Genomic DNA, 26,716 nt, shown 5'->3' on the forward strand with positions numbered 1-26,716 from the left:
ACGAGCTTTGTGTCACCCCTCCTCAGAGGGGGTGACAAGTGGGGAATGTATAATTATGGTACAGCCAGAGACCCCCCCACTGGAATGGTGGTGGGCCCAGTCACAGAGCTCAGGCCAGTACAGACCTTGGCTGAGTCAGAAATCTGATGGCTGACACAACTGGGAGTTTACTGGAAAAGTATGGCCTAGTTGGTAGCCCACATTGAGGCCTAAATAAGCTAAATTAGGAAAAGTTAATAGATATGGAAACAAAATGGAGGATTTCAACACAAAATGGAAGCCCGTATCTGTTACAAAGTGGAATTTTCTCTAATGTAAGTTAGAAAAACAAGTTGAGAAATAAGTGAGTCATAGCAGGTGCAAAGAAAATAGAGAACTAGCTGTTCCAGAGAGGAGGGAGACTTCCTGTGAGCAGGATTGTGGTCAGCTGGTCAGCTGGTGTGAGAAAGGAAAGGCGTAGCAAGATAGAAGCTACTCATTAGCATGAGCCAATCAGTGACAACCATGACATTAGCATAGATCCAATCAGGTATATCTACTGTCATATTATCCATATCCTGAAGGCACTTATAAAAATCAGGGTATTTCCTGGTTTGAGTTAGAGAGACAAGGGTTGGCACTCTCTCTCCAAGGGAAACCAATGTGTCCAACAAAATTGACAAATTTCCTAGTTGCTTTCCCTTGTAAAACCTCCAATTGGTAAAAGAAATTATAAAACATTAGCAAATAATTAACACCTGTTTGTAGCTTATTATATTCCTATAATTAATTGATTGTACATGCCTGTTGTCAATCACTGATTTGACTTATACCTTAGCAAATAAACTCCTCATTCCAAATGATGATTTGTGGGCTTCACTTAATGATCAAAGGCTGTAAGTATAAATGCATTGTATAACTTGTAATCTAAATCCAGTTTGTTATAAGGCTGGTATCTTTTCCTTAGACCTAACGTCTCCCTTAGAGGCAATAACTCCTTGATTACCCCAGTACTAGTGTTATTTAGAGATGGAGTCAGATTAAGGTCACTCTAGCCTTCTTGGGGGGGGGGGCTCGGGACCCCCCAATTCTCAACAAGTCTAAAATTGGAGGGAGACTATTCCAAACAGAAGGGGGCTAAATAAAAAACAAAAACAAGTAAACAAACAAAAATAATGCAGAATGGCAGGTAGATTCCAGCTGCATCCTGGCTGGGGAAGGGTTAAGAGATTGTCTAACTGAGAACGAAGGCAATGCTGAGTTGTAGGGCATCCAAAAATTTGTCAAGTACAGTGGGACACCTTGGTAGAACTCTCTCAGGCTTATTTTCGAAAGAAAAGGACGCCCATCTTTCGACACAAATCGGAAGATGGGCGTCCTTCTCACAGGGTCAGCCAAATCGGCATAATCGAAAGCTGATTTTGGGCGTCCCCAACTGCTTTCCGTCGCGGGGATGACCATAATTCTCGGGGGCATGTTGGAGGTGTAGCGAAGGTGGGACTTGGGCATGCCTAACACATGGATGTCCTCGACTCATAATGGAAATAAAAAGGGCGTCCCCGACGAGCATTTGGACAACTTTACCTGGTCCAGTTTTTCTTACGACCAAGGCACAAAAAGGTGCCCGAAATGACCAGATGACCACCGAAGGGAATCGGGGATGACCTCCCTTTTCTTCTCCAGTGGTCACTAACTCCCTCCCACCCTCAAAAACATCTTTAAAAATATATCCTGCCAACCTCTATGCCAGCCTCAGATGTCATACTCAGGTCCATGACAGTAGTATGCAGGTCCCTGGAGCAGTTTTAGTGGGTACTGCAGTGCACTTCAGGCAGGTGGACCCAGGCCCATCCCCCCCATACCTGTTACACTTGCTTTGGTAAATGTGAGCCCTCCAAAAGCCACCACAGACCCACTGTACCCACATCTAGGTGCCCCCTTCACCCGTAAGGGCTATGGTAGTGGTGTACAGTTGTGGGTAGTGGGTTTTGGGGGTGGCTCAGCACACAAGGTAAGGGAGCTATGTACCTGGGAGCGTTTTATGAAGTCCACTGCAGTGCCCCCTAGGGTGCCCGGTTGGTGTCCTGGCATGTCAGGGGGACCAGTGCACTATGAATGCTGGCTCCTCCCACGACCAAAGGGCTTGCATTTGGTAGTTTCTGAGATGGGTGTCCTTAGTTTCCATTATCGCTGAAAATCAGAATCGACCAAGTCTAAGGACGACCATCTCTAGGGACGACCTAAATGTCAAGATTTGGGTGTCCCCAACCGTATTATCGAAACGAAAGATGGACGCCCATCTTGTTTCGATAATTCAGGTTTCCACGCCCCTTCGCCGGGACGTCCTGTAAGCAGGGGCGTAGCCACGGGTGGGCCTGGATTCAGGCCCACCCAGCAGCGGAGCGGAGGGAGCAGGCAGTGCTGATCCTGCATCTGCCTCCTTCTCTCTGACGGCAGCGCTTCCCAGACGCTGCCTACCGCCGCCACAATCTACCTCCTCCCTCTGTCTCACTCTCAACAGCAGCGGTAGCGTTGCTATTCAAACACACTGCCTGCCTCCTGCTTCCGGGTTAGAAGCAGGAGGTAGGCAGCGTGTTTGAATCGCTATCGCTGCTGTTGAGAATGAGATGTTCCTGCTTCACGTGTGCAAGAGACCCCCCCCCCCTTTGTTATGCAAGCCAAAGAGACCTGAGCTGGCCCCGTACAGGTGAGGGAAGTGTCCTATACGGACAGATGTCCAGTGTAGGTTTCTCAGAGGATCCGGAGGAAGGAAAGGACATCGGTATCTGTAGGATCGGATCCTAACGGAGGTGCTTGTGAGCCCAGTGTGCGCTGCTTTCGCGCGTCATTTCTAATAATAGCAGAAACCGCTGACTCCATACAGGTGTGATGCATGTGCTTCTGCAGAGCCAGAAAAGGCAGGTCGCTCGCCTCTAAGGCAGAGACAGCCTTGTGGGTACTGATTACTGTAATTGCTTTTGGAAGGATACTCTCCTAAGCGTGCATGATTCATAGAAAGAGACATTCTGGAGTCTGCATGTTTAGAGAGCCCAGGAGAGATGCCCTTACTCCGCTCTCTGTACTTCAAATCATATCCCTGTGCTATTAGTAAACTTCCTGCTTTGTGGTTTGCTTGTTTTCTTGGTTTGATACTGTACAGCTTGTATATGTTAAAAGGCATGTTAGTTTAAAAACTTCCCAAAAGTGTGGGACCCTACCCTAAGGAATATGCAGTGTGGGGTGTTTTTTTTTTTTTTTTTTTTTTTGGGGGGGGGGGGGGGAGATAAGGATGGATAACTGCCTGTACTCTCAGTTTTTAGTAGCAACTGTAAAACGTGAAATCCTCTTTTTCAGCATTAATTTACCCTAAAGGGTCTGTGGTCACTTTACCAGTCCTATTAGTTTTTAGTACAGCTGCAGGTCAGCATCAAAGGAATAATGGCTTCTTGGGACAGAAAGTTTTATTATTACATGAGCTTGATATACTATTATTAGCATATGTACCTAACATAGCACTACACAACACAAAATAAAGAAGGCAGAAAAACAAGAGGTGGATAAAACCTGGGGGGTTGGAGGGAGGGCGGAAGGAAGGGGGAGAATGAGGAGGTGAGATTAGATATGGCAGCAAGCAAACAAGGAGAGCAAGGGAAAGTGAGCTACATTGATGCAACTCCCCTATACTTTGCAGTAGTACCCCAAACCCTGTTTATCTGCATATCTATAAAGAGTCGGAGCTAGGCTTGCTGTTTGCGAAGATTTATACTTCAGTTTCATAGACTGACATAGAGAAGCTACAAATCTATGCTTTACAATGGGTCAGAAGGTCACTTTCACTTGTTGCTCATCGTCATTCATATCTCATAACAAACTTCCTTTCATACTACGTGACTTAAGTTTTTCCACTAAACATTTAATATCAACTTATCTGAAAAAGGCCCTGAATCACTTGCCACTGTGGGGTAGTTGGAAATGTCCAATAAAGTCCTTCAAACTTTTAGTAATCTTCAGACCTCAAAACGGTTCATTTTCAAGCATATTTTTATAGGAAATAGCCCTTGATTTCGGTCGGGAGCTGTTCTGAAACTGAAGTTACTGGATTTAGGGGTAGTGGTAATTCAAAGTAGCTTGCATAAACAGTGGTGAAACTATGGAGCGATCATGAGTAGAGGTCATTATAATGATTGGAACATGTCCACTTTGAGAATCAGGTGCTCAACATTAAAAATTTATATTTATTTACTTATTTATGGCACTTTATCCCACATTAAACATGAATTAGATTGGAACCTGGGATCATTTAATGTTTTTTTTCCTGGAGAGAGTAATGCATTGCCTCCCCCACCCCCCAGGCTCTCTCCCCGGCTATAGCCAGCTCTGCAATTTTGAGGGGAGGTGCACAAGTGGACCGGGGGGGGGGGGGGCACAGAGGTGGACCGGGGAGAGAGTCTGTTGTTAAACATTTACTAGCACACCACTGTCTAGTGCCCACCCATCCAACCTGTTGGCCCACCCAAAAATTGACTTCTGGCTACGCCACTGCCTGTAAGGATGTCCTCAGGAAAACCTGGGCACCTCTTTCAATTATGCCCCTCTCTGTCTGTCATAATTAGGGATCAATTTCTCCCTAACTCTTACTTACTTTTGTAAGCTTGATTCATCGCCATTGAACCCCATCAGTCTTGGCCATACTCTTCCAAGCATGAGGCGACGAGAATCGTATTTTGTATTTTACCGGTGAGCTCAGCAGGGCTTTGTATTGAAAGAAGACATTAACTCTTAGTAGACCCACATGAGGAGCTTTGTTCCCTTGTCATTACAGGGTTCCTCTACATTTACACACGGCAAAGACCGTTAAGTGATGGGTGGTAGTTAAGTTCTCTCAACGTAGTGCCAAAAAAGAGGGAAAACAGGCCACAACTCAGTGCAAATTAATCCCAGGATTTGCCACATCTCACTCAAAAAAAACATTTTAAATGGTATTTTAAGATTTGCTCTTAGCTGTACGTCGGCATTTACAACAAAACAAGCGGAAGATATCCAGAAGGACCAGACTGAAGCCACAGATGTTGGAAACCAGAATAATTTATTACGACCCAACACGGTCCATGTTTCGGCCGAAAAGGCCTTCTTCAGGGGTCTTCAGACTGGCTTATACAGGTATTCCTCCAAAGGATCTCACAAAAGTGAGACGATCGCTAATGCTGTCCGAATAGACTTGCTGGTATGCAAAAGAACCTTGAGGCATACAGCCTGAATCTAGAATATGACATCCAAGAATAATTTTGGTGCATCGAGGGGGCTAGGGAGATTAGAAAGAGCACGGGATTGATAATGACTGTGAGGAAGGATGTATAGTAGAGTGGGAAGGCTGATGCACAAAAGGAGATTCACCCTGAAAGTGACCCACCGTTGAATAACACTGGTTTCACAGTTTGCTCTCTGACACGCCCAGCCCATTGCAGGAAGGACATCCTGGTGTTCTTCCTGTCTTTGTGTTGATAATCTCCATTCCTGTTTGAGGGGACTTTGACATTTGTTGCATTCATTTGTTCTATATGTATGTGTGTGAAGCTGAAAGTTGTCACCTAACAGCTTTAACAAGGCTTCTACTACCTGGTGTAAACTCATGTTCCACACCAGTGATCCAGGCAGGGGCTAGCACAGCTCACTTCTGAGGATCTCCTGTGGATTTGTGGTCAGGTGGGAAAATTTCCACTAATCTGCTTCAGGCTGTGGTACAAGCAGTAGCTTTTCAAAGAATAAAAATCTGTTTGTGAGTAAACCCACAAATCTGAGGACTTGTGAGAAAATCCAGAGAAATTCCCCGGGTGAGTTAGCAGTTTCATACAATACAGAGCCAAATGTTTGACCTTCAAGGCCCTTAAAGGAAATGGCCCAGAGTCCTTGAAGAACAGGATCTCCCTCTACACACCTTCAAGGTCAGTGAGGTCCTCCCAAGGAGTTTCCCTAACCACACTCTCTCCAAAGGACATCACACGATGTGATACCTGCAAACGAACCTTCTCTGCAGTAGCCCCCATACTCTGGAATGCACTCCCTGAAAGGTTTTGCTTAACACAAGACTATCTCAACTTCAGGAAGCAGGTGAAAGCTTGGCTCTTCAACCAGGGTTTTAATGGAAGCAGTGGCGTTCCTAGGGGTGCTGACACCCGGGGCGGATCACCGATGCGCCCCGCCCCCCGGGTGCAGCGCCTCCCCCGGATGCAGTGCGACCCCCCCACCGCTGAAAGGACCCCTCCGCGAAAGAACTCCCCCCCCGGGTACACGCCCCTGGGGGGGTGCCGTGTGCGCGCCTGTCCTTCGTTCGTTCCATGCTCCCTCTGCCCGGAACAAACCTGTTCCGGGGCAGAGGGAGCATAGAACGAACGAAGGACAGGCGCGCGCGGCACCCCCCCAGCGGCGTGCACCCGGGGCGGACCGCCCCCACCGCCCCCCCCCTTGGTACGCCACTGAATGGAAGAAGAAAATGACACCGGCTGCACGTAGTATAGCAGGACATGTTTATCTACTCGTAGCCTAGCCAAGATGATGTTCAAGTACCTTTCTGACCTCATTTGCAACTCTCTTTAACTAGTCCTTTATTTAGTTACTCCTGTTACTCCATCTTATATGTAACTATTATGATCCATCTTTGCTTACATCCTATGCTGGCTATTAAAATATGTTTGTGTGTATTGTGTTGGCATGTAATGTAGCATATCATGACCTACTTTGTATTGTTTGAATATTTTTATTGCTGTAATTGTCTATTGCTTATGTTTGACTTATTCTTGCTGTACACCGCCTTGAGTGAATTCCTTTAAAAAGGCGGTAAATAAATAAATAATTTCATCACCCATGTGGTACTTGCCTGGTTAACTGCTGGCTTATGTGTGGCTATCGCCAGGATCTCATCCACCTGCCGAGCATTGAAGTTGGACAGGCCAATGGCCCTTACCAGCCCCTTGTCCACCAGTCGTTCCATTGCCTTCCAGGTGTCGGTGTAGTGAGTCAAATCATAGCGCATGCTGCCATCTGTGTTTCGGGGCATCAACTCCTCTCCACGTCTGCAGGGATAAGAGGAACACAGGGACATCTCACCTTATTGCTCTTATCCCCAGGTATCAGACTAATGTATAGGTTTCTCTGCGGGGCAGATTTCTTACGTTTTGCAAGAGAAATGCATGACCCCCACTTGTATCTCCATCTCCACCCTTCCCGCCCTATTGCCGATATTGTTGTACTCACTGGAAGGCCATGGGCCAGTGCATGAGATACAGGTCCAGATACTGCAGCTGTAGGTTGGCAAGAGAACGTCTGCAGGCAAGTTCTACATCACCTGGGTGGTGGTAGGTGTTCCACAGCTTGGAAGCGATAAACACATCCTCTCTGCTGAGGACCTGTGGGTGGGAGACAAGCCCTGTGGCTACCCTTCAGAGAAAAGAAGCAAAGAAAAACACGGGGGCTCCAGGTGTTGAGAGCCTGTCCTGGTTTTACTCCATTGCATGTATGGGCTTGCAGCGTCAGTTTCTCTAAGGAAAACAGAAGACCATAGAAACAATGGGGCAGTTCCAAGACTGGTTTAGTCTGGTCCTAATGATCTAGATCTGTTTTGTAATGCTCAGTTGGTACTAACAGCTCTGCCGTTCAATGTTATTGGATGGAAATGGGTTAAGTGAGGACCAAGGGGATAGGAATGCAGAGTGGACCATGGAGAAGGGGGACGAAGGGGATATGAATACAGAGTGGACCACGGAGAAGGGGAGAAAGAGAAGAAGGATAGAAAGAATATACTATTAAAAAAAAATCTAATCTTGCTTGTCTTATATCCAAAGCATTCTGGGATTTGTAGTATTCTAAGGGACATGTAGAACCTGATACCTATGGCCTGGATTGTGATGGATATACACTAAGTTATGGGATGTTTGCTCTTGATCACATTTCACAATGAAGAAACATCAAAGCTAAAACGAGAGAAACTGAAGTAATCTAATGTCTCTGAACTGAAGCTCAAAGATAATATCGAAAAAGGGAAATTAGGGATGCCTAAAATATTATTTGATAAGGAAACGCAGGGGAGCCGCGGCATATTTTAAGACTCTCTTCAAAATTGTGACACCCATAGGCGCCAACTTTTCAGGGAGATGCTAAGCCCAATGGAAATAACCCCTCCCTGGACACATACAAGGAATTCTCTCAATATTGGGGATGCTCAAACACCCACAGCACCCACAGAGCCGGCTCCTATGGTGGCACCCGTAGAATGGTTGGGGGGATGTCCAAGCCCCACCATTTGAAGTAGTAGAGCTATTTCTTCCTAGATTCATTCCGCAATAAAAACTTGATTATTCAGGTAGGTGTTTGGATAGTGATGGTCTTGTCCAGGTGCCCTCATTCCTTTCCCCCTTATTTCTCCTCCTCCTCCTTTTTTTTTGTTATATTTGTACCCCGCACTTTCCCACTCATGGCAGGCTCAATGCGGCTTACATATACATATACAGGTACTTATTTCTTCATATCCCTATTGGTGTTTCCTTTGTTTGTTTGCTTATTTGGTATTTGAATATTGTCCTTTTTTCCCCCTCTGGTCCCATCTAATATTGTTCTTTTTCTTGTAAAATGGCATTATTTGTTTTTTTTTTAATTGTAAACTGCTTAGCTCTGTGTGTCAGTTTAGGTGGTATAGCAAATGTAATAAAGAATAAACTACTACTACTACTACTATTTAACATTTCTAAAGCGCTACCAGGGTTACGCAGCGCTGTACAATCTAACAAAGAAGGACAGTCCCTGCTCAAAGGAGCTTACAATCTAAAGGACAAAAAAGTGCAGTCAATCAAATTGGGGGCAGTCTAGATTTCCTGGATAGAGGTATAATGGTTAGGTGCCAAAAGCGACATTGAAGAGGTGGGCTTTGAGCAAGGATTTGAAGATGGGCAGGGGGGGGGGCTTGGCGTATGGGCTCAGGGAGTTTATTCCAAGCATAGGGTGAGGCGAGGCAGAAAGGGCGGAGCCTGGAGTTGGCGGTGGTGGAGAAGGGCGCTGAGAGGAGGGATTTGTCCTGTGAGCAGAGGTTACGGTTAGGAGCTGTGAGAGTGCAGGTGAAAGGGGATCCGGGAAGGCACGAAGAAAGGGGGTACAGGGAGCCGTGGAATCCCAACGGGGCAGATTTCATGTGCACAACACCCACATTCAGAAAGCTGGGTTACCGGAGGCAGAGAGGTTGGCTGGGTTAAGGAAGAAGGGGAGGAACTACCAGTCCCAGCAAGAGTTAGGGGAGGAGACAGAAGATTGGGAAATGGTCTCTGAGGAAGGTGATGAGGGCCAGCTGGAGAGATTGGGGGCGGGGGAAGTTGAAGAGGAGGATAAAATGGAGATTACTGAAGGACTAGGGGAGGAACAGATGGAGATTGGAGCCCTGGCTCAAACCCAAAAAGCTGCTGTAAGAGGGTGGCTAGCTGTACCTTGGAGAGACTGGTGGAAGACCGAAGGAGAGAGGCTGAGGCACTGGGGGAAATCTCTACTAAAGAGGAAACAGGTGCAGCCTGTGGGAGAGAAAGAGAGCTGGGCACAATTGAAACCCCAGCCTGAACCAGGTGGGAATAAAGCTGTGTAACCGTGCTGCAAGAAGGTGCAAGAAAGACTGTGTAAACTGTTTCATACTAAAAAGGTCTGGGCTGCAACCTACCAAGCTATTTGGTTTTTCCCTCTGATAATGTACTGTTCCCTAAGTGAAGTAATCTGAGCTAAAGTGAAGTGAAGTTATATGGACTGTTTTTGAACCTGAATTTGACTGTGTTGAACCTGAATTGTGCTCTGGGCTGCTAGCCTAAACAACCTGGAGTGAAGGGTGTTTTGTTGATTTGAAGCAAGAAAATAAAAGCTCTTACTTATAAACATTGGGCTTTGAATGTGCCTCTGTAAAAGGAATGGAGGAAGGAGGAAGTCCTGGGAGTTCACAGGGCCTGGAGCCAAGGCTCAAAGAAGCCAGATTGCTGTGGAGTGAAGGCAACAGTCGTGTGGAGGAAGAGGCAGCTAAGCAGGGTCGAGCCTGGCTGGGTCCTGGATGGGCAACCCAGCTACAGAGCGTAAGGGGAGATGAGGGTAGAGAGGTAATGAGGGGCTGCAGATTGAGTGCATTTGTAGGTTAGTAGGAGAAACTTAAACTGTATGCAGTATCTGATCGGAAGCGACTTGAGGAGAGGGGTGATATGAGCATATCGGTCTAGGTGGAAGATAAGACGAGCAGCAGAGTTCTGAACGGATTGAAGGGGGGATAGATGGTTAAGTGGGAGGCCAGTGAGGAGTAGGTTGCAGTAGTCAAGGCGAGAGGTGATGAGAGAGTGGATGAGAGTTTGGGTGGTGTGCTCGGAGAGGAAGGGGTGAATTTTGCTGATGTTATACAGAAAGAAGCGACAGGTCTTGGCTGTCTGCTGGATATGGACAGAGAAGGAGAGGGAGGAGTCGAAGATGACTCCGAGGTTGCAGGCAGATGAGACGGGGAGGATGAGGGTGTTGTCGACTGAAATAGAGAGTGGAGGGAGAGGAGAAGTGGGTTTGGGTGGAAAGACAATGAGCTCAGTCTTGGCCATGTTCAGTTTCAGGTGGCGGTTGGACATGCAGGCAGCAACGTCGGATAAGCAGGCTGATACTTTGGCCTGGGTTTCCACACTGATTTCTGGTGTGGAGAGGTAAAGCTGGGTGTCGTCAGCATAAAGATGGTATTGGAAACCATGAGATGAGATCAGCGAGCCCAGGGAAGAGGTGTAGATTGAAAAAAGAAGGGGTCCAAGGACAGATCCCTGAGGAACTCCAACAGAGAGCGGGATGGGGGTGGAGGAAGATCCCTGAGAATGTACTCTGAAGGTACGGTGGGAGAGATAAGAGGAGAACCAGGAGAGGACAGAGCCCTGGAACCCAAATGAGGATAGTGCAGCAAGAAGTAAATTATGATTGACAGTGTCAAAAGCGGCGGATAGGTCGAGGAGGATGAGGATGGAGGTCCTCAGGGCACACCTAGCCCCACTGAGTTTTCAGGATATCCACAATGAATATGCAAATGAGAGATTTGCATGCAATGCTTCAATTGCATGCAAATCTAACTCATGACTATTGATTATGGATGTCCTGAAAACCAGATGGGACTAAATGTGCCCGAGGACTGGGTTAGGAATGGCTGGCCTAGAGGAAAGAAGGGACAGGGGAGATATGATATAGATGTTTAAATACTTGAAGGAGAAATGGTAAGACTAGAAGATATCAGCTGAAGTTGTGGGGTGGTAGATTTAGGAGTAATGTCAGAAAATTCTTTTTCACGGTGTGGGTGGTTGATGCCTGGAATGCCCTCCCGAGGAAGGTGGAAGAGACAAAAACAGTGACGGAATTAGAAAAGGAGAGGGATGAACACAGAGGAACCCTATTTACTAAACAGATGGTAGAAAACAAAAACCTTAAATGGCTGCAGGGGGTGGATGTGTGAGTGACACTTGGATGGCCACTCCGGCTGTGAAGAACTAAGGCTGGGGCCAGGCAGACTTTGTAGGTCTGTGTCTGAATATGGCAATCCAGTTTAGGATAGGCTGGAAAGAGCTTCAATGGCAACTTCAGTAGCTGGAACCGAGGACCGTGCTGGGCAGAATTTTACGGTCTGGGTCCCGCAAATGACAAGATGGATTTGGATAGGCTGGAGTGAGCTTTGACGGTAACTCCAGTAGGTGGAATATAAGGACAGAGCTGGGTGGACTTCTACGGTCTATGTCCCAGAAAGGTCAAAGAAAGACTCGTGATAAAGTATATAATATCACATTCATTGTTGATTGGAGTGGAGGAGTGGCCTAGTGGTTAGGGTGGTGGACTTTGGTCCTGAGGAGCTGAGTTTGATTCCCACTTCAGGCACAGGCAGCTCTTTGTGACTCTGGGCAAGTCACCTAACCCTCCATTGCCCCATGTAAGCCACATTGAGCCTGCCATGAGTGGGAAAGCGCAGGGTACAAATGTAACAAAAATAAAATAGATACTATTGGAGATTCTACATGGAATGTTGCTACTATTGGAGATTCTACATGGAATGTTGCTAGTGGAATAGCAGGACGTCAGACTCACAGAAACAGAAGCAGAAGCCTGCGCGGCCACATTGGTGATCTGCAAGGGCCAACGTCTACATGGAATGTTGCTAGTGGAATAGCAACATTCCATGTAGAATCTCAAATAGTAGCAACAGTGGAGGAGTGGTCTAGTGGTTAGGGTGGTGGAGTTTGGTCCTGGAGAACTGAGGAACTGAGTTCAATTCCCACTTCAGGCACAGGCAGCTCCTTGTGACTCTGGGCAAGTCACTTAACCCTCCATTGCCCCATGTAAGCCACATTGAGCCTGCCATGAGTGGGAAAGCGCAGGGTACAAATGTAACAAAAATAAAATAGATACTATTGGAGATTCTACATGGAATGTTGCTACTATTGGAGATTCTACATGGAATGTTGCTATTCCACTAGCAACATTCTATGTAGAAGGCAGTGCAGGCTTCTGTTTCTGTGAGTCTGACGTCCTGCACGTACGTGCAGGACGTCAGACTCACAGAAGCAGAAGCCTGCGCGGCCACATTGGTGATCTGCAAGGGCCAACGTGTACATGGAATGTTGCTAGTGGAATAGCAACATTCCATGTAGAATCTCAAATAGTAGCAACAGCGGAGGAGGAGTGGCCTAGTGGTTAGGGTGGTGGACTTTGGTCCTGAGGAACTGAGTTCAGTTCCCACTTCAGGCACAGGCAGCTCCTTGTGACTCTGGGCAAGTCACTTAACCCTCCATTGCCCCATGTAAGCTGCATTGAGCCTGCCCATGAGTGGGAAAGCGCGGGGTACAAATATAAATAAATAAAATAAAATTGAATCATGAATTGGTAATGTGTGTGACTGTTGGGCAGACTGGATGGACTGTTCAGGTCTTTATCTGCTGTCATTTACTGTGTTACTATATAACGAGCCTGCCTTGGATTTGGAAGAACTATTCTATTTGAGTCTAGAGACCTAAGAGTATGAGACGAAGAGAGCAGGCAGGCAAAAAAGGAGAGAAGAACTGCCTCGGGAGGTTTTCATCCTTGAGGTTCGGATAGTGGTGTCCAGAACTGACAGCTGGCTAAAGACTTTTATTCCTCATCTCTGAAGTAGATACATGACATACTGAATGAGTTAACACCTTGTAAATTATTAATCTGAGATTCATCATCAAGGGTAGTTTGGTTATCCACAGGCATTAAGAAACCTTGGAAATTTTCTCTAGAGCAAACGTGTGTGTGTTTTTAAAAAAACTTTCGTATCTTTTGTTTATTATCTCTAGAAATTCTTTTGAGAAGGTATTTTAAGGAGGAATTACAAATAGAAGATTCTGACCATATTGTAATTCCTAATTATGTAACTCAATCTTCAGTTGTGGAGGCGGCAGAGGCTGAGGGGGTGGTGGACACAAATTCTATATATCTTACTTCATTTTTACAAACATTTCAGGATATAATTACATCTTGTGTCACCCTATTAGTCTTTTCTGCTTCAGAGAGTAATAAAATTAGGATTCTTAAATTGTATTTAAGTAAAAAGACAATTCCATTTGTGGATTTAATCTTCAACGGTGACTCAGTTAAGAAGGAACAGTTTTCTCCAGTTGAAGGAAGGGGTACTTGCATGGGAGCCATTTTTTTTTTTTTTGCGGTTCCCTTGCTGATGCCATGTCAATTATCAAAATGTGAAATGTGTTTCTTTGACTCAGTTCAACTTGAGAGACGAGAAGTTACGTAATTACAGTTGGGGGCTTTTTAGGATTGTTTGGGTCATTAATAGGGCAATTGTGTTGGATCGTTTATCCTGTTTCTAGGAATTGGATTTTCTTAATTATTCTCCTCTTAGTTCCCATTTATGTGGTCTACGTTTTCTTGCTGATTTGTTTATTGGATGTAGATTGAAAAGTAATCAATAAAAGCAGTGTGTTCTAGCTGACTGCAGACGCACTAAGCATTTTCCCCGTAGCTACAAAACAGGAAAACCTGTAGATAATAAACACAGTTATGCACCCTGGAGTACAGTCAAAGGGCAAAGGTCATAAATCGTGAGGCCCAGGAACTTATGATCTGATATGATATCCTTACAGGCAAACAGGTCTGGGAAAGGAGGAAGCATAAACAAACATGGGAATGTGGTTTAGCAGGTGAGAGAAACCAGATGGCTTTGAAAGGAGACTGGATGATCCTGGGTAAGATAACTTGTTGAAGCATTGTAAATCATTGTTAAATACAAAGTGCATAAAAATAGCTGTTTCAGTCCTGTATGTTGGAGCGATAGATACAGCCAGCATATTTATGCAGTAGTTCTATTCTCCCATGAGAAACTATTGATTGTATCAATACTTGGTAAGTGAATAAAATATACTTTCTCATATGCATGTGGCCTTGGTCTTTTATCTCTGCAAATCATGGGTAACTGATATATGAAGATTTGTAGAGGTGGTAAAAAGACCTAAACATTTAGGGAGGTTGAATTCACCCATTAGTACTTCTAGTCTTTGTTCCGCTGCAGGTTCTTTAAACTGTCCAAAACACGTACACTCTTTGGCTCCTGAATGACTGTTACCAGAGCTTCTGCTTCTCTCACACTCTAGGACAGTGGTTTTCCACCCAGTCTTCGGGGACCACCTGGCCACATGGGTTCTTAGGATATCTACAATGAATATGCACTAGAGAGATTTGCACACCAAGAAAGCAGTGCATGCAAATCTCTCTCATGCATTTTCATTGTGAATATCTTAAAACCCCAAGTGGCCAGGTGGTCCCTAAGGACTGGGTTGAAAACCACTGCCTTAGACAACAACACAACATAAGTATTGGCGTTTCTTAGCCTGGATACTTTGGGGATGCTGCCTTTCTTTCTCGCTTGTACAAGGTGGTGCCAGAGGACTGCAAAGCAACACATGCAGAACAGGGAGCATGCTGAAGGCGGTGACAAGAAACTACAAAACCCAGAATGCATTGGATGGGAGTCTAAAATCCATGATCAGATGGAAATGACTGCAGTGTTTCTTGATGCATTGGTTCTTTGAGGCTTCTACTTGCACAAGAGTTGCAGAGGAGAGGGAAGGAGGGAGTGGGGGGAAGCAGTGGCTTATTTATATAAGTATATAGGCCCTGTCAGACTCGGTCCCCTGCCTTAAAATCATCTCTGTTCCAGTCTTTGCCCGGGCAGTGACTGCGGCACTCATAGGCTGCCTGAGGCCTGCATTGGGACTTTACCTCTGAACAGTCCCTCCCCTTCTGATGCAACTTCCTGTTTTGTGAAGGGCGGGATGGTTCAGAGAGAAACATAAGAATATAAGAGTAGCCATACCGGGTCAGACCAATGGTCCATCAAGCCCAGTATCCTGTTTTCCAAACAGTGGCCAAGCCAGGTCACAAGTACGTGGAAGAAACCCAATTAGCAGCAACATTCCATGCTACTAATCCCGGGGCAAGCGGTTTTTTCCCCATGTCTGTCTCAATAGCAGACTATGGACTTTTCCTCCAGGAATTTGTCCAAACCTTTTTTAAACCCAGATACGCTAACTGCTGTTACCACATCCTCCGTCAAAGAGTTCCAGAACTTAACTATTCATTGAGTGAAAAAATATTTTCTCCTATTAGTTTTAAAAGTATTTCTAAGTAACTTCCTTGAGTGTCCCCTAGTCTTTGTACCTTTGGAACGAGTAAAAAATTGATGTACTTCTACTCGTTCTACACCACTCAGGATTTTGTAGACCTCAATCATATCTCCCCTCATCCATCTCTTTTCCAAGATGAAGAGCCCTAACCTCTTTAGCCTTTCCTCATATGAGAGGAGTTCCATTCCCTTTATCATTTTGGTCGCTCTTCTTTGAATCTTTTCTAATTTCACTGTATCTGTTTTGAGATATGGCCACCAGAACTGAACACAATACTCAAGGTGAGGTCGCACCATGGAGTGATACAAAGGCATTATAGTATTTTTAGTCTTATTCACTATCCCTTTCTTAATAATTCCTAGCATCCTGTTTGCTTTTTTGGCTGCCACCGCACACTGAGCAGAAGATTTCAGCATATTATCTACAAAGACACCTAGATCTTTTTCTTGCATGCTGACCTCCAAGGTGGACCCTAGCATCAGCTAACTATGATTTGAGTTACTCTTTCCAATGTGCATCACCTTGCATTTGTCCACATTAAATTTTATCTGCCATTTGGATGCCCAGTCTTCTAGTTTCCTAAGGTCTTCCTGCAATATTTCACAGTCCGCATGTGTTTTAACAACCTTGAATAGTTTTGTATCATCTGCAAATTTAATCACCTCTCTCGTCATTCCGATTTCTATATAATTTATAAATATGTTAAATAGCACTGGTCCCAATACAGATCCTTGTGGAACTTCACTGTTCACCCTCTTCCATTGAGAGAAATGAGCATTTAACCCTACCTTCTGTTTTCTGTCCAATAACCAATTCCTAATCCACACAAGAACCATGCCTCCTATCCCATGACTCTTTATTTTTCTCAAGAGTCTCTCATGAGGAACTTTATCAAAAGCTTTCTGAAAATCTAGATACCCTATATCAACCGGCTCACCTTTATCCACATGTTTATTCATGTCTTCAAAGAAATGAAGCAAATTGGTGAGGCAAGACTTCCCTTGGCTGAACCCATGCTGACTCTGTCCCATTAAACCATATTTGTCTACGTGTTCTGTAATTGTATTCTTTATAATAGTTTCCACTATTTTGCCCGGCAGCGACATCAGGCTTACCAGTCTGTAATTTCCCGGATCACCCCTAGAACGCTTTTTAAAAATCAGCGTACTACGTATGATTTTAACGACAGGTTACATATTAGTAACAGCAGATCAGCAATTTCATGCTTGAGTTCTTTGAGTACCCTTGGATATATGCCATCCAGTCCAGGTGATTTACTACTCTTTAATTTGTCAATTTGGCTCAGTACATCTTAATCTTCCAGTTTCACAGAGATTTCTTTCAGTTCCTCCGCATCATCACCGTTGAAAACCATTTCCGGTACAGGCAGGTGTCTTACATCTTCTTCCGTAAAATCAGAAGCAAAAATTTCATTCAGTTTTTTTCTGGTGCAGGCAGCCTAAAAGTGCTGACTGGAGCAGAGGTGATTTTAAGGTACTGTGGGGAGGGACAAGGGTGCAAGAGACACACACCCCTGTTAAAAATTCCTGGCTATGCCACTGGGGGGGAAGGAAGAAGGGCAGTTGTAATCTCACTTACCTTTTGTGGGCCCATCATCTCTTGTAAAGCTTCTCCTACCTCTGGCTCATTCCCATAGGCAAATGCACAATCTATGTGGCGATATCCCACTGCCAGTGCATGTGAGACTGCAGCCTTCACCTACAGCAGAATGCAGAAAATGGGAAGATGATTACATGTTCCAAAGGCCAGATCAGATAGTTACAAACCAAAGATAGGACATTCCCAGGCCAGCAAATGACAAAAGAACAGTCTCATTGGCAAACCTAGGATCTCATTTACTAATGTGCATAATGTACAGTAACATGCATTGATGTGATTTAACATGTTACTTAACACAAACATAGAAACATAAAAAATGTAGGCCGATAGAGACCATGTGGCCTATCCAGTCTGCCCATCCATGCCATCTACTCTCCCTATCATTCCCTTAGAGACCCTATGTACTTGTCCCAAGCTCTCTTGAATTCAGATACAGTCTTTATCTCCACCAGGAGGCCATTCCACAAATTCACCACCCTTTCTGTGAAAAAAGTATTTCCTCAGGTTACTTCTGAGTCTATCCCCTTTCTCTCATCCTATGCCCCCTCCTTCCAGAACTTCCTTTCAACTGAAAGAGACTCGCCTCCTGTGCATTTATGCCGCATAGGTATTTAAATGTCTCTATTATTATTATTATTATTAACATTTGTATAGCGCTACCAGACGCATGCAGCGCTGAACACCTGACACAGAGAGACAGTCCCTGCTCGATAGAGCTTACAATCTAAAAATACAGACAGACAAGACAATTAAGGGCGAGGGAAGTACTGGGTGAGAAGGAACAAGGATAGGGAAATTGAGTAGTGGTTAGGAGCCAAAAGCAGTGGTGAAAAGGTGGGGTTTCAGCATAGATTTGAAAACAGGTAGAGATGGAGCTAGACGTATAGGTCCAGGAAGTCTATTCCAGGCATAAGGTGCCGCGAGGGAAAAGGAACGAAGCCTGGAATTAGCAGTGGAGGACAAGGGGGACCACAAGAGAGATTTGACCAGCGAGCAGAGATTACGGGGAGGAATGTAGGGAGAGATGAGAGAGGAGAGGTAATGGGGGGCTGTATAGCTCCCCTCTCTTGTCTTTCTTCCAAAGTATACATATTGAGATCTTTACGTCTGTCTCCATACGTTTTATGACGAAAACCACTGACCGTTTTAGTAGCCGCCCTCTGGACTGACTCCATCCTGTTTATATCTTTTTGAAAGATATAAACTTTTTCCTACTGGCCATTCCTCGCCCTATGCACTCAAGTATCCTTATATTTATTTATTTTATTTTATTTGTTACATTTGTATCCAACATTTTCCCAGCTATTTGCAGGCTCAATGTGGCTTACAAAGTACCGTAACGGCGTTCGTCAGTTCCGGGATGAACAAATACAAGGTGTAATAGTAGTAGAATAAGGTTCATGTATGGTAGATACATTGGGGGAACATTAGAGAGGAAGAGGGAGAGTTGGGGTGTGTCCATTACGATCTTTGGTTTTGTTGTGTTGCAGGTATTTAGGTTCTTATGTTGGGTCGTTGGGATATGCCTTTCTGAATAGGTTTGTTGTTAGTTCTTTCCGGAAATTTAGGTGGTCGTACGTTGTTTTTATTATTTTTGGCAGTGCATTCCACAGTTGTGCGCTTAAGTAGGAGAAGCTGGATGCATACGTTAATTTGTATTTGAGTCCTTTGCAGCTTGGGTGGTGGAGATTTAGGTAAGTTCGTGCTGATCTTGTTGTATTTCTGGTTGGCAGGTCTATGAGGTCTGTCATGTATCCTGGGGCTTCGCCGTAGATTATTTTATGGACCAGGATGCAGATTTTGAAAGCAATACGTTCTTTGATTGGGAGCCAGTGCAGTTTTTCTCGGAGGGGTTTGGCGCTTTCAAAACGTGTTTTTCCAAATATAAGCCTGGCTGCTGTGTTTTGAGCGATCTGAAGTTTCTTTGTAATTTGTTCTTTGCAACCCGCATAAATTCCATTGCAGTAGTCTGCGTGACTTAATACTATTGATTGTATCAGGTTGCAAAATATTTCCCTCGAGAAGAATGGTCTCACGCTTTTGAGTTTCCACATAGAGTGAAACATTTTCTTTATGGTAGATTTTGCTTGGTTCTCTAGTGAGAGGTTCTGGTCGATTGTTACTCCGAGGATTTTCAGGCTGTCTGCGATAGGAAGGGTGTAACCTGGGGTGCTTATGTTTATGGGATTATATGTGTTGTATTGGGATGAGATGATGAGACATTGTGTTTTTCTGCGTTAAGTTTTAATTGGAATGCATTTGCCTATGAGTTCATGATGTTAAAACTGAGCTTGATTTCATTGGTGATTTCTGCCAGATCGTGTTTGTAGGGTATGTATACTGTGACATCGTCAGCATATATGAATGGGTTAAGGCCTTGAATGGATAAGGACTTGCTATCGTCTTTTCTACCTGTTTGGCCACTTTATTGTCAATGGGGTCTATTTATTAAGGGCCCCTTTTACTAAGCTGCTCTAGCAATGCCTGCATGGCAAATGTGACGAAGCTCATTCCAACCGAATGGGCTGTGTCACATTTGCCGTGCCAGGAATCACTAGTGCGGTTTAGCAAAAGGGGCCCTGAGTGTAGAACTTGTATCGATGATGCATGTTAATCAACGAGGTCTTTAATTTGTTTGGCGATCTCCTCCGCGCGTTCCTTATCCTTGCTTCTCACCGCTGCAGTGAAAACAGTGCTGCTTCTCATCTACAGGAAGCCTCTCTTTCTGTAACAGGAAGTTCCGCCTCAGAACAGCTTTTCGGTTTGGTTTCGGCACCAGAAACGAAACCGAATTTTGGTCGGGCTGTAGTTGAAACTATGATATTGTTTTCATATATTTGTATTTTATGAATTGTTATATCGTGATGCGCTATTATGTAATGTAACACAATATTACATTTGATATGTAAATATTTCCATTAGAAAGAACTTGCATACTGAATGGTTACACTATACTGTACCAGTGGATAAAATGAACCCTCCAGGAATCTTGGAGATCAGCCAGAAAGGAAAATGAGGTGGTTCTGTCAAAGATACCCTTTTCTCAGATAGCAGGGAAATTGATTAAACATTTTCCAGACAGAGACAGTCATGCCTACAGCTAGGGTTACCATATTTGCGGAGACAAAAAAAGAGAACAGAAAAAATGAAAATGGTTGCTACCTTTGCTAAAGAAATATTTAATTGTGGTTTATGAACACACATCAAACAGTGACTTACTTACAGTACAGCAGTAGAAAAATCTACTTTTCAAGTACTTCTGGATTTGAGTTTGGCGGAGTCTGAGCCGAAGCGTACTATTCAGAAGAGTGCGTGTCCCTCAACAACTTTGTCTGGCTTCTGTGATACGTGTGAAAATCTTTGCATGACATATGCTTAAGATCGTGCTGCACGAACAAAATTCCTTTGACAGATGCAACCAGCAGGGGAGCAGAGAGGGGATCAGCACTGCATTTCTCTCTCTTTAGCGCCCCCATGTGTCCAGACTGACTAATAGGCCAGAGATGGTTTCCCTCATTATGTGGGTAGACATGTTGGTCATAGGCACATAAAAGAAAAAGAGAACATTTCCCTAAAAATTAAAAATCCTGGACGACGTCTTAAGATGTCCAAAAAGAGGACATGTCCTCTTAAAAAAAGGACGTATGGTAATCCTACCTATAGCACTAAATTGATTCAGAGGTAAACTGGACTCGTTTTTGGAGGAAAAAGATCCAGATGGTTATTGTTATGTAGCTGGACTTGAGGGAAAAGTGCTGGTCCTGAGATTTTTATTTGCTGGTGGGAGATTGGGAATCAATGTTTTTTATTTTGGTAGAGTGGGCTACTGATGCACTAGTATTTTGTCTCCCGCAGACTGCTGTGTTGTAACCTTCTATTGAACTGAATGAATTGCAGAAACTGGGGGTGGGGGTGGGGGGGGGGGGGTAGGGGGGAGGTTACGTTTCCTGTTCCGGGGCAGAGGGAGCAGGGAGCCAGTGGAGCTGACAGGTGCGCGGCTGCTCTCTGCACCCTCCAACAGCCAAGAATACACCAGGGGAGGGGGGTGTCATTGCGCCGGGGGGGGGGGGGGGCTTGATGTGCCGGGGGGATGTCGTGCTGCACCCTGGGGGGATGGATGCTGCTGCACCCGGGGGGGGGGGGGTGCGCAGCGGCGATCCGCCCCAGGTGGCAGCCGACCTTGCTACGCCACTGCTGGGAATTAATACCTCTGGAAGTGGTAAAACAGGTTTTGGTACTAAAATACTCAGATATTAACTCCATCCCCCCTTCCCCGGTACACAACGTCCAGCTGCTCAAACCATGGGGGGAAAGGGAATTGGTATTTTTCCTTCAGCAGAAAGCTTAATTTTCTAGTCTGAGGTTTTTTTCTAGACTGGGAGACTGGGCATTCAAATGGCAAATTACGTTTAATGTAAGCAAGTGCAAAGTGATGCATGTGGGAAAGAGGAACCCAAACCATAGCTACGTGATGCAAAGTTCCACATTAGGTAGGTGTCACCGTTGATGATATGTTGAACCCCTCTGCTCAGTGTGCGGCAGTGGCTAAGAAAGCAAATAGAATATTAGGAATTATTAGGAAAGGAATGGAAAATAAAAATGAGGATGTTATAATGCCTTTGTATCACTCCTTGGTGTGACCGCACCTCGAATATTGTGTGCAATTATGGTCACCGCATCTCACAAAAGATATAGTGGAATTAGAAAAGGTACAGAGAAGGACAACGAAAATGATAAAGGGGATGGGACAACTTCCCTATGAGGAAAGGCTAAAGTGGCTAGGCAGCTTGGAGAAAAGATGGCTGAAGGGAGATATGATAGAGTTCTATAAAATAATGAGTGGAGTAGAATGGGTAGATGTGAATCACTTGTTTACTCTTTCCAAAAATACTAGTACTAGGTGGCACACAATGAAGCTACAAAGCAGTACATTTAAAACAAATCAAAGAAAATATTAGTTCGCTCAGCGTGTAATTAAACTCTGGAATTCGTTGTCAGAGAATGTAGTAAAAGCAGTTAGCTTAGCGGGGTTTTAAAAAAGGTTTGGATGGCTTCCTAAAGGAAAAGACCATAGACCATTATTAAAATGGACTTGGGGAAATCCACTGCTTATTTCTAGGATAAGCAGCTTAAAATGTACTGTTTTGGGATCTTGCCAGGTGCTGTAACTTAGATTGGCCACTGTTGGAAACAGGATAATGGGCTTGATGGACCTTCGGTCTGTCCCAGTATGGCAACACTTATGTTCATAAGGAAGAGAGCGGCTACTAAAATGGTCAGTGGTCTTAATCATAAAGAATATGGAGACAGACTTAAAAATATATGTGTAACCCCTAGTTAGAATGGTAATTATTAAAAGGGATGAGCCTAGTGGAGAGTCACTGGGAGGTCCCTGGGTGGGAGAAGGTCCCAGCCCAGGGGAGGGTGCATGAATAAAGTGCAGAAGAATAATGCCCCTGAATTGTAGATTTAGAGCTTGGGAGGAGTTTGGGAAGGAAATAAAAAGACAGAATTTAGAGTGGGAAAGTGTCCTCGGTTGCCAACTTGCCTACAAGCCCCCTGCCAAATGACCCGCAGAAGAATAAGGGGAGATCTGAACTGCCAACTCCAGTTGGTTAACCCAAAGGGACAGTTGCGGTAAACTTGTAACAGCTGGTGAAGGAGCCAGAACTTCAGACGGATTGGGAAGTCCGGCCCATAAGCGGGGTTCAGGGTAGGACAAGGTCTGCCCACGGCTGGATGTTACTAGCAAGGTGATACCCACGAAAGAAAGATAGATATAAGAAGGTCCAGACCTGGTGGTAACAGAGATTATCAGGAGGAGGAATCAGCCCTGGGGTTACATCTGGCTGCAGGATAGGCATAGCGAGGTTGGGCCTATGTGTATAGCCTTGTAAAGGAACTGCTCCTTGCAAAACTTCTGAAGGGTGTAGGGGAGAAATGCCCCATGGCTGATTGACGTCTGACCCAGAGTTATAGGGAAAGGGAATGGGACTTATATACCGCCTTTCTGTGGTTTTTCCAACTACATTCAAAGCGGTTTACGTATTATATACAGGTACTTATTTGTACCTGGGACAATGGAGGGGGAGCATTTACTTCACTGACTGTGTTGAGAAATCGTTGAAGCAAGGTTGTAATTTGCTGAAGTTGCAAATAAAGTTCAACTTATTATTAATCTTCTGGAGTGTCACGTGGTTCCTGGACTGAAGAGTTGAGTGGAACCCAGAATAATATGTGTCTTCCAAAGACCCCCAATTATTATTTCGGATCGTCACCCAGCCCAGTTTGACTGCAGTGGAGAATGGGAGAAAGAGTGGGTGAACAAGGCCTGAGAGTGAGCAGAAGCCGTGGAGCTGAAGCAGCGTGAATGTTCCCCTGTGGAGCTAACCCGGGCGAGACTCGGGTTACATATACTTTGGAAGAAAGGCAGGAGAGGGGAGACAGAGACTTTTAAATACTTCTGTGGGCATAAATGCCCAAGAGATGAGTCTCAATTGCAAGGAAGCTCCGGAATGAAGGGGCATAGAATGAAGGCGAAAGGGGATAGACTCAGGAGCAATGGCATAGCTAAATGGGGGCCACAGGAGCCTGGGTCCCCCCAAATTTCTTGTGAGCCCCTGGTTTTGATGGCGGGGGTCCTCAACCCCTGGCAGCTGAAGCCTTCTCCAGCGCTGGTCTCAATTTCACTAAAAGGAACGTGCAGGATGTGAGGGGAAGACAGAGCAGGGCAGGCAATGCCACAATGCCAGAGACCGGCGCTGGACAACGCTTCAGCTGGCCGGGGTTGGGGACCCCTGGCAGCCAAGGTATTTGCTGTGGCAGTCGGTGGGGAGCGTCAGGGTGGCGAGGCAGCAGGGGGGGGGGGGGGCGGCGGCGGCAGGGCAGCAGACCAAAATGTGCCCCCTCCCACCTCGGGTTCTGGCCCCCTCCCACCGCGAGGTCTAGCTGCACCCTTGCTCAGGAGTAACCTGAGGAAATACGTCTTTGCAGAAAGGGTGGTGAATTCGTGGAATGGCCTCCTGGTGGAGATGAAGACGGCATCTGAATTCCAGAAAGTGTGGGACAATTACGCAGGATCTCTGAGGGAAGGGATAGGTAGACTTGATGGAAAATGAATGCAGATAAAGACCATATGGCTTATGTTTCTACATCCGTGGATTAACTAGTCCCAGGAGACAGACTGCATCCTTATTTTTCAAATCTGCTGTGTTACTTCTCAGTTTCATTGATTTCCTGTTTTCCTGTCCTTTCCCGCCACTAAAGTGACATCTGCTCTTCTTTTGGTCTTCTTGAGTGTTTTACAGCGAATGAGATGAAGAATTTCTTCAGCCATCTAGGACTGCATTTAATGGGATATCAAAACCTGACTGCATTAACTGAGGTGCTGAAATGTTTATGCATATTAAGGACAGTTTAAATGTACTGTTCCATAAAGTAGAAATAAAATTTAAAAAAAAAAATCCCCTTTTGACATCTCATGACAACTTTATTATGAAACTTTCCATCTCACAATATTTCTTGATGTAAGTACTTCCTTTTTTCAGCCTTCTTCCAAAAGCTTATACAGTACAATATTTTCTTGGGCTTATAAAGAGTTATGAAAGCCTTTAATTCCACCAATTTTCTCAAGGTCTGTATGGTATGACTTGTAGGAAAATAAAACAAACCAATGGAAATGCAAGCCTGGAATATAGTGGCCAGCAGATGGCGACATTGCTGCTCTAACTACAGTCTTCCATGTAAAGCCATGCAGGGAATAAATACACTATGGACCCCAAAAAGGGGATGTTGGGGATCTAAGATATTTGACTGTGCTATCAGTGAAACCTTATTATATGGGTTCTACAGCGTAATATACAATAATAATTATACTCCATACCGCTCAAAACACTGCTGCAAGGCTAATCTTGGGCAAATCTTGCTTTGACCATGCTCGCCCTCTACGTTACATTCTACACTGGCTTCCCATTAAAGACTGTATTACCTTTAAAATCTGTTCATTGACTCACAAGATAATATATGGGGAAGCCCCTGCCTATATGCTAGATTTGATAGATCTACCATCCAGAAATGCTTCAGTGTCTGCTCGATCCTACCTTAATTTACACTATCCACATGGCCGTGCCAAGGGTCTGTGGCGCCCCCCTGCAGAAGATCAGTTGGCGCCCCCAGTGCCCCCCACAGATGAACAGTTGGCGTGCGCGCCCCCTCCCCCCCGTGAAAATGATCGCTGCCCTCCCATCCACGCTCCTCTCTCCCCTGTCCTCCCGCTCCCATGTCCCAACTGCCCGCCCTCTTGTCCCCCCCAAGATCCCTTTTAAATGTACCTCCGTCCGGCAGCGAAGGCGCAGTGTCAGTGAAGGAGGCGGCACTCCCGACGACTCTACTAGTCTTCCCTTCGCTCAATGTCCCGCCTTCTTCTGATGTCATTTCCTTGACGTCAGAAGAAGGCGGAACACTGAGCGAAGGGAAGACTAGTAGAGATGTCGTGAGCGCCGCCTCCTTCACTGACGCGTCGCTGCGCCTTCGCTGCCGGACAGAGGTACATTTAAAAGGGATCTTGTTGGGGGGGAGAAGAGGGCTGGCAGTTGGGACATGGGAGCGGGAGGGCGAGGTAAGCATGGTGCGGCAGGGCGCCCCCCAGAGGACCTCGCTTACCGTGTTGGCACGGCCCTGACTATCCAAGTTGCAAGAACGTTAAATATAAATTACTCTTCTCCTTCTCCTATGTCAGCCCGAAATCTTGGAATGTTCTGCCTAGACATCTGAAAGCGATTGATGACCACCAACCCTTTAAGAAATCCTTAAAGACATTTTTATTTGAGACAGCTTATCCCACTGACAATACTAAGCCCTAACTTTCCTCATATCGTCTGTACCCGCCTAATCACCGACTACATCGCCCCTGTCCTATCCTCATGTTCTTATCTCTCCCTCTGATTGCTTGAATCTGTATCCACCCTGAATTGTAATCTTTTTGTAACAATGTAAGCCACATTGAGCCCGCTCTTGTGGGATAATGCGGGGTATAAATGTACCAAAATTAAAATAAGTAAAAAATAATAAAGGGTCTAACCCTTGATTACATTATAAACAATCCTGCACTATATTGAGCTGCGTTACGTGGGGCGAACACTGTAGTGGAAACCTTTTACTTGAGATCATTTAAGGGGCAACATTCATGGAGGTGTGGCCTAATGGTTAGTGTAGCAGGTTGTGGACCTAGGGAACTGGGTTCAATTCCTGCTGCTGCCTGATGGTTGGCAGTGAGTTGAGATCCTGGGGAACCAGGTTCAATTCCCTCTGCAGCTCTGTGTGACCCTGGGCAAGTCACTTAACCCCTCCGTTGCCGCAGGTATAACAGTAGTACATGTATTATTTAGATTGTGAGCCCGCTAGCAACAGACCTAGTACCTGTAAAATAAAACTGTTAA

General features: G+C 45.2%; 1 protein-coding gene across 1 annotated transcript in view; it reads right to left on the reverse strand.

The window, feature by feature from the left end:
- The window catches only part of LOC115462811 (aldo-keto reductase family 1 member A1-A-like), a 77,472-nt gene that overhangs the window by 20,568 nt on the left and 30,188 nt on the right, over positions 1–26,716 (reverse strand). The window contains exons 3-5 of the mRNA XM_030192828.1: positions 17,259–17,378; positions 7,231–7,382; positions 6,854–7,049 (exon numbers count right to left, since the gene is read on the reverse strand). Coding sequence (XP_030048688.1) covers positions 6,854–7,049; positions 7,231–7,382; positions 17,259–17,378 — 468 coding nt within the window. The remainder of the gene's footprint in view (positions 1–6,853; positions 7,050–7,230; positions 7,383–17,258; positions 17,379–26,716) is intronic.

Source organism: Microcaecilia unicolor, chromosome 2 (assembly GCF_901765095.1).
Source record: "Microcaecilia unicolor chromosome 2, aMicUni1.1, whole genome shotgun sequence".
Classification (NCBI taxonomy): domain Eukaryota; kingdom Metazoa; phylum Chordata; class Amphibia; order Gymnophiona; family Siphonopidae; genus Microcaecilia; species Microcaecilia unicolor.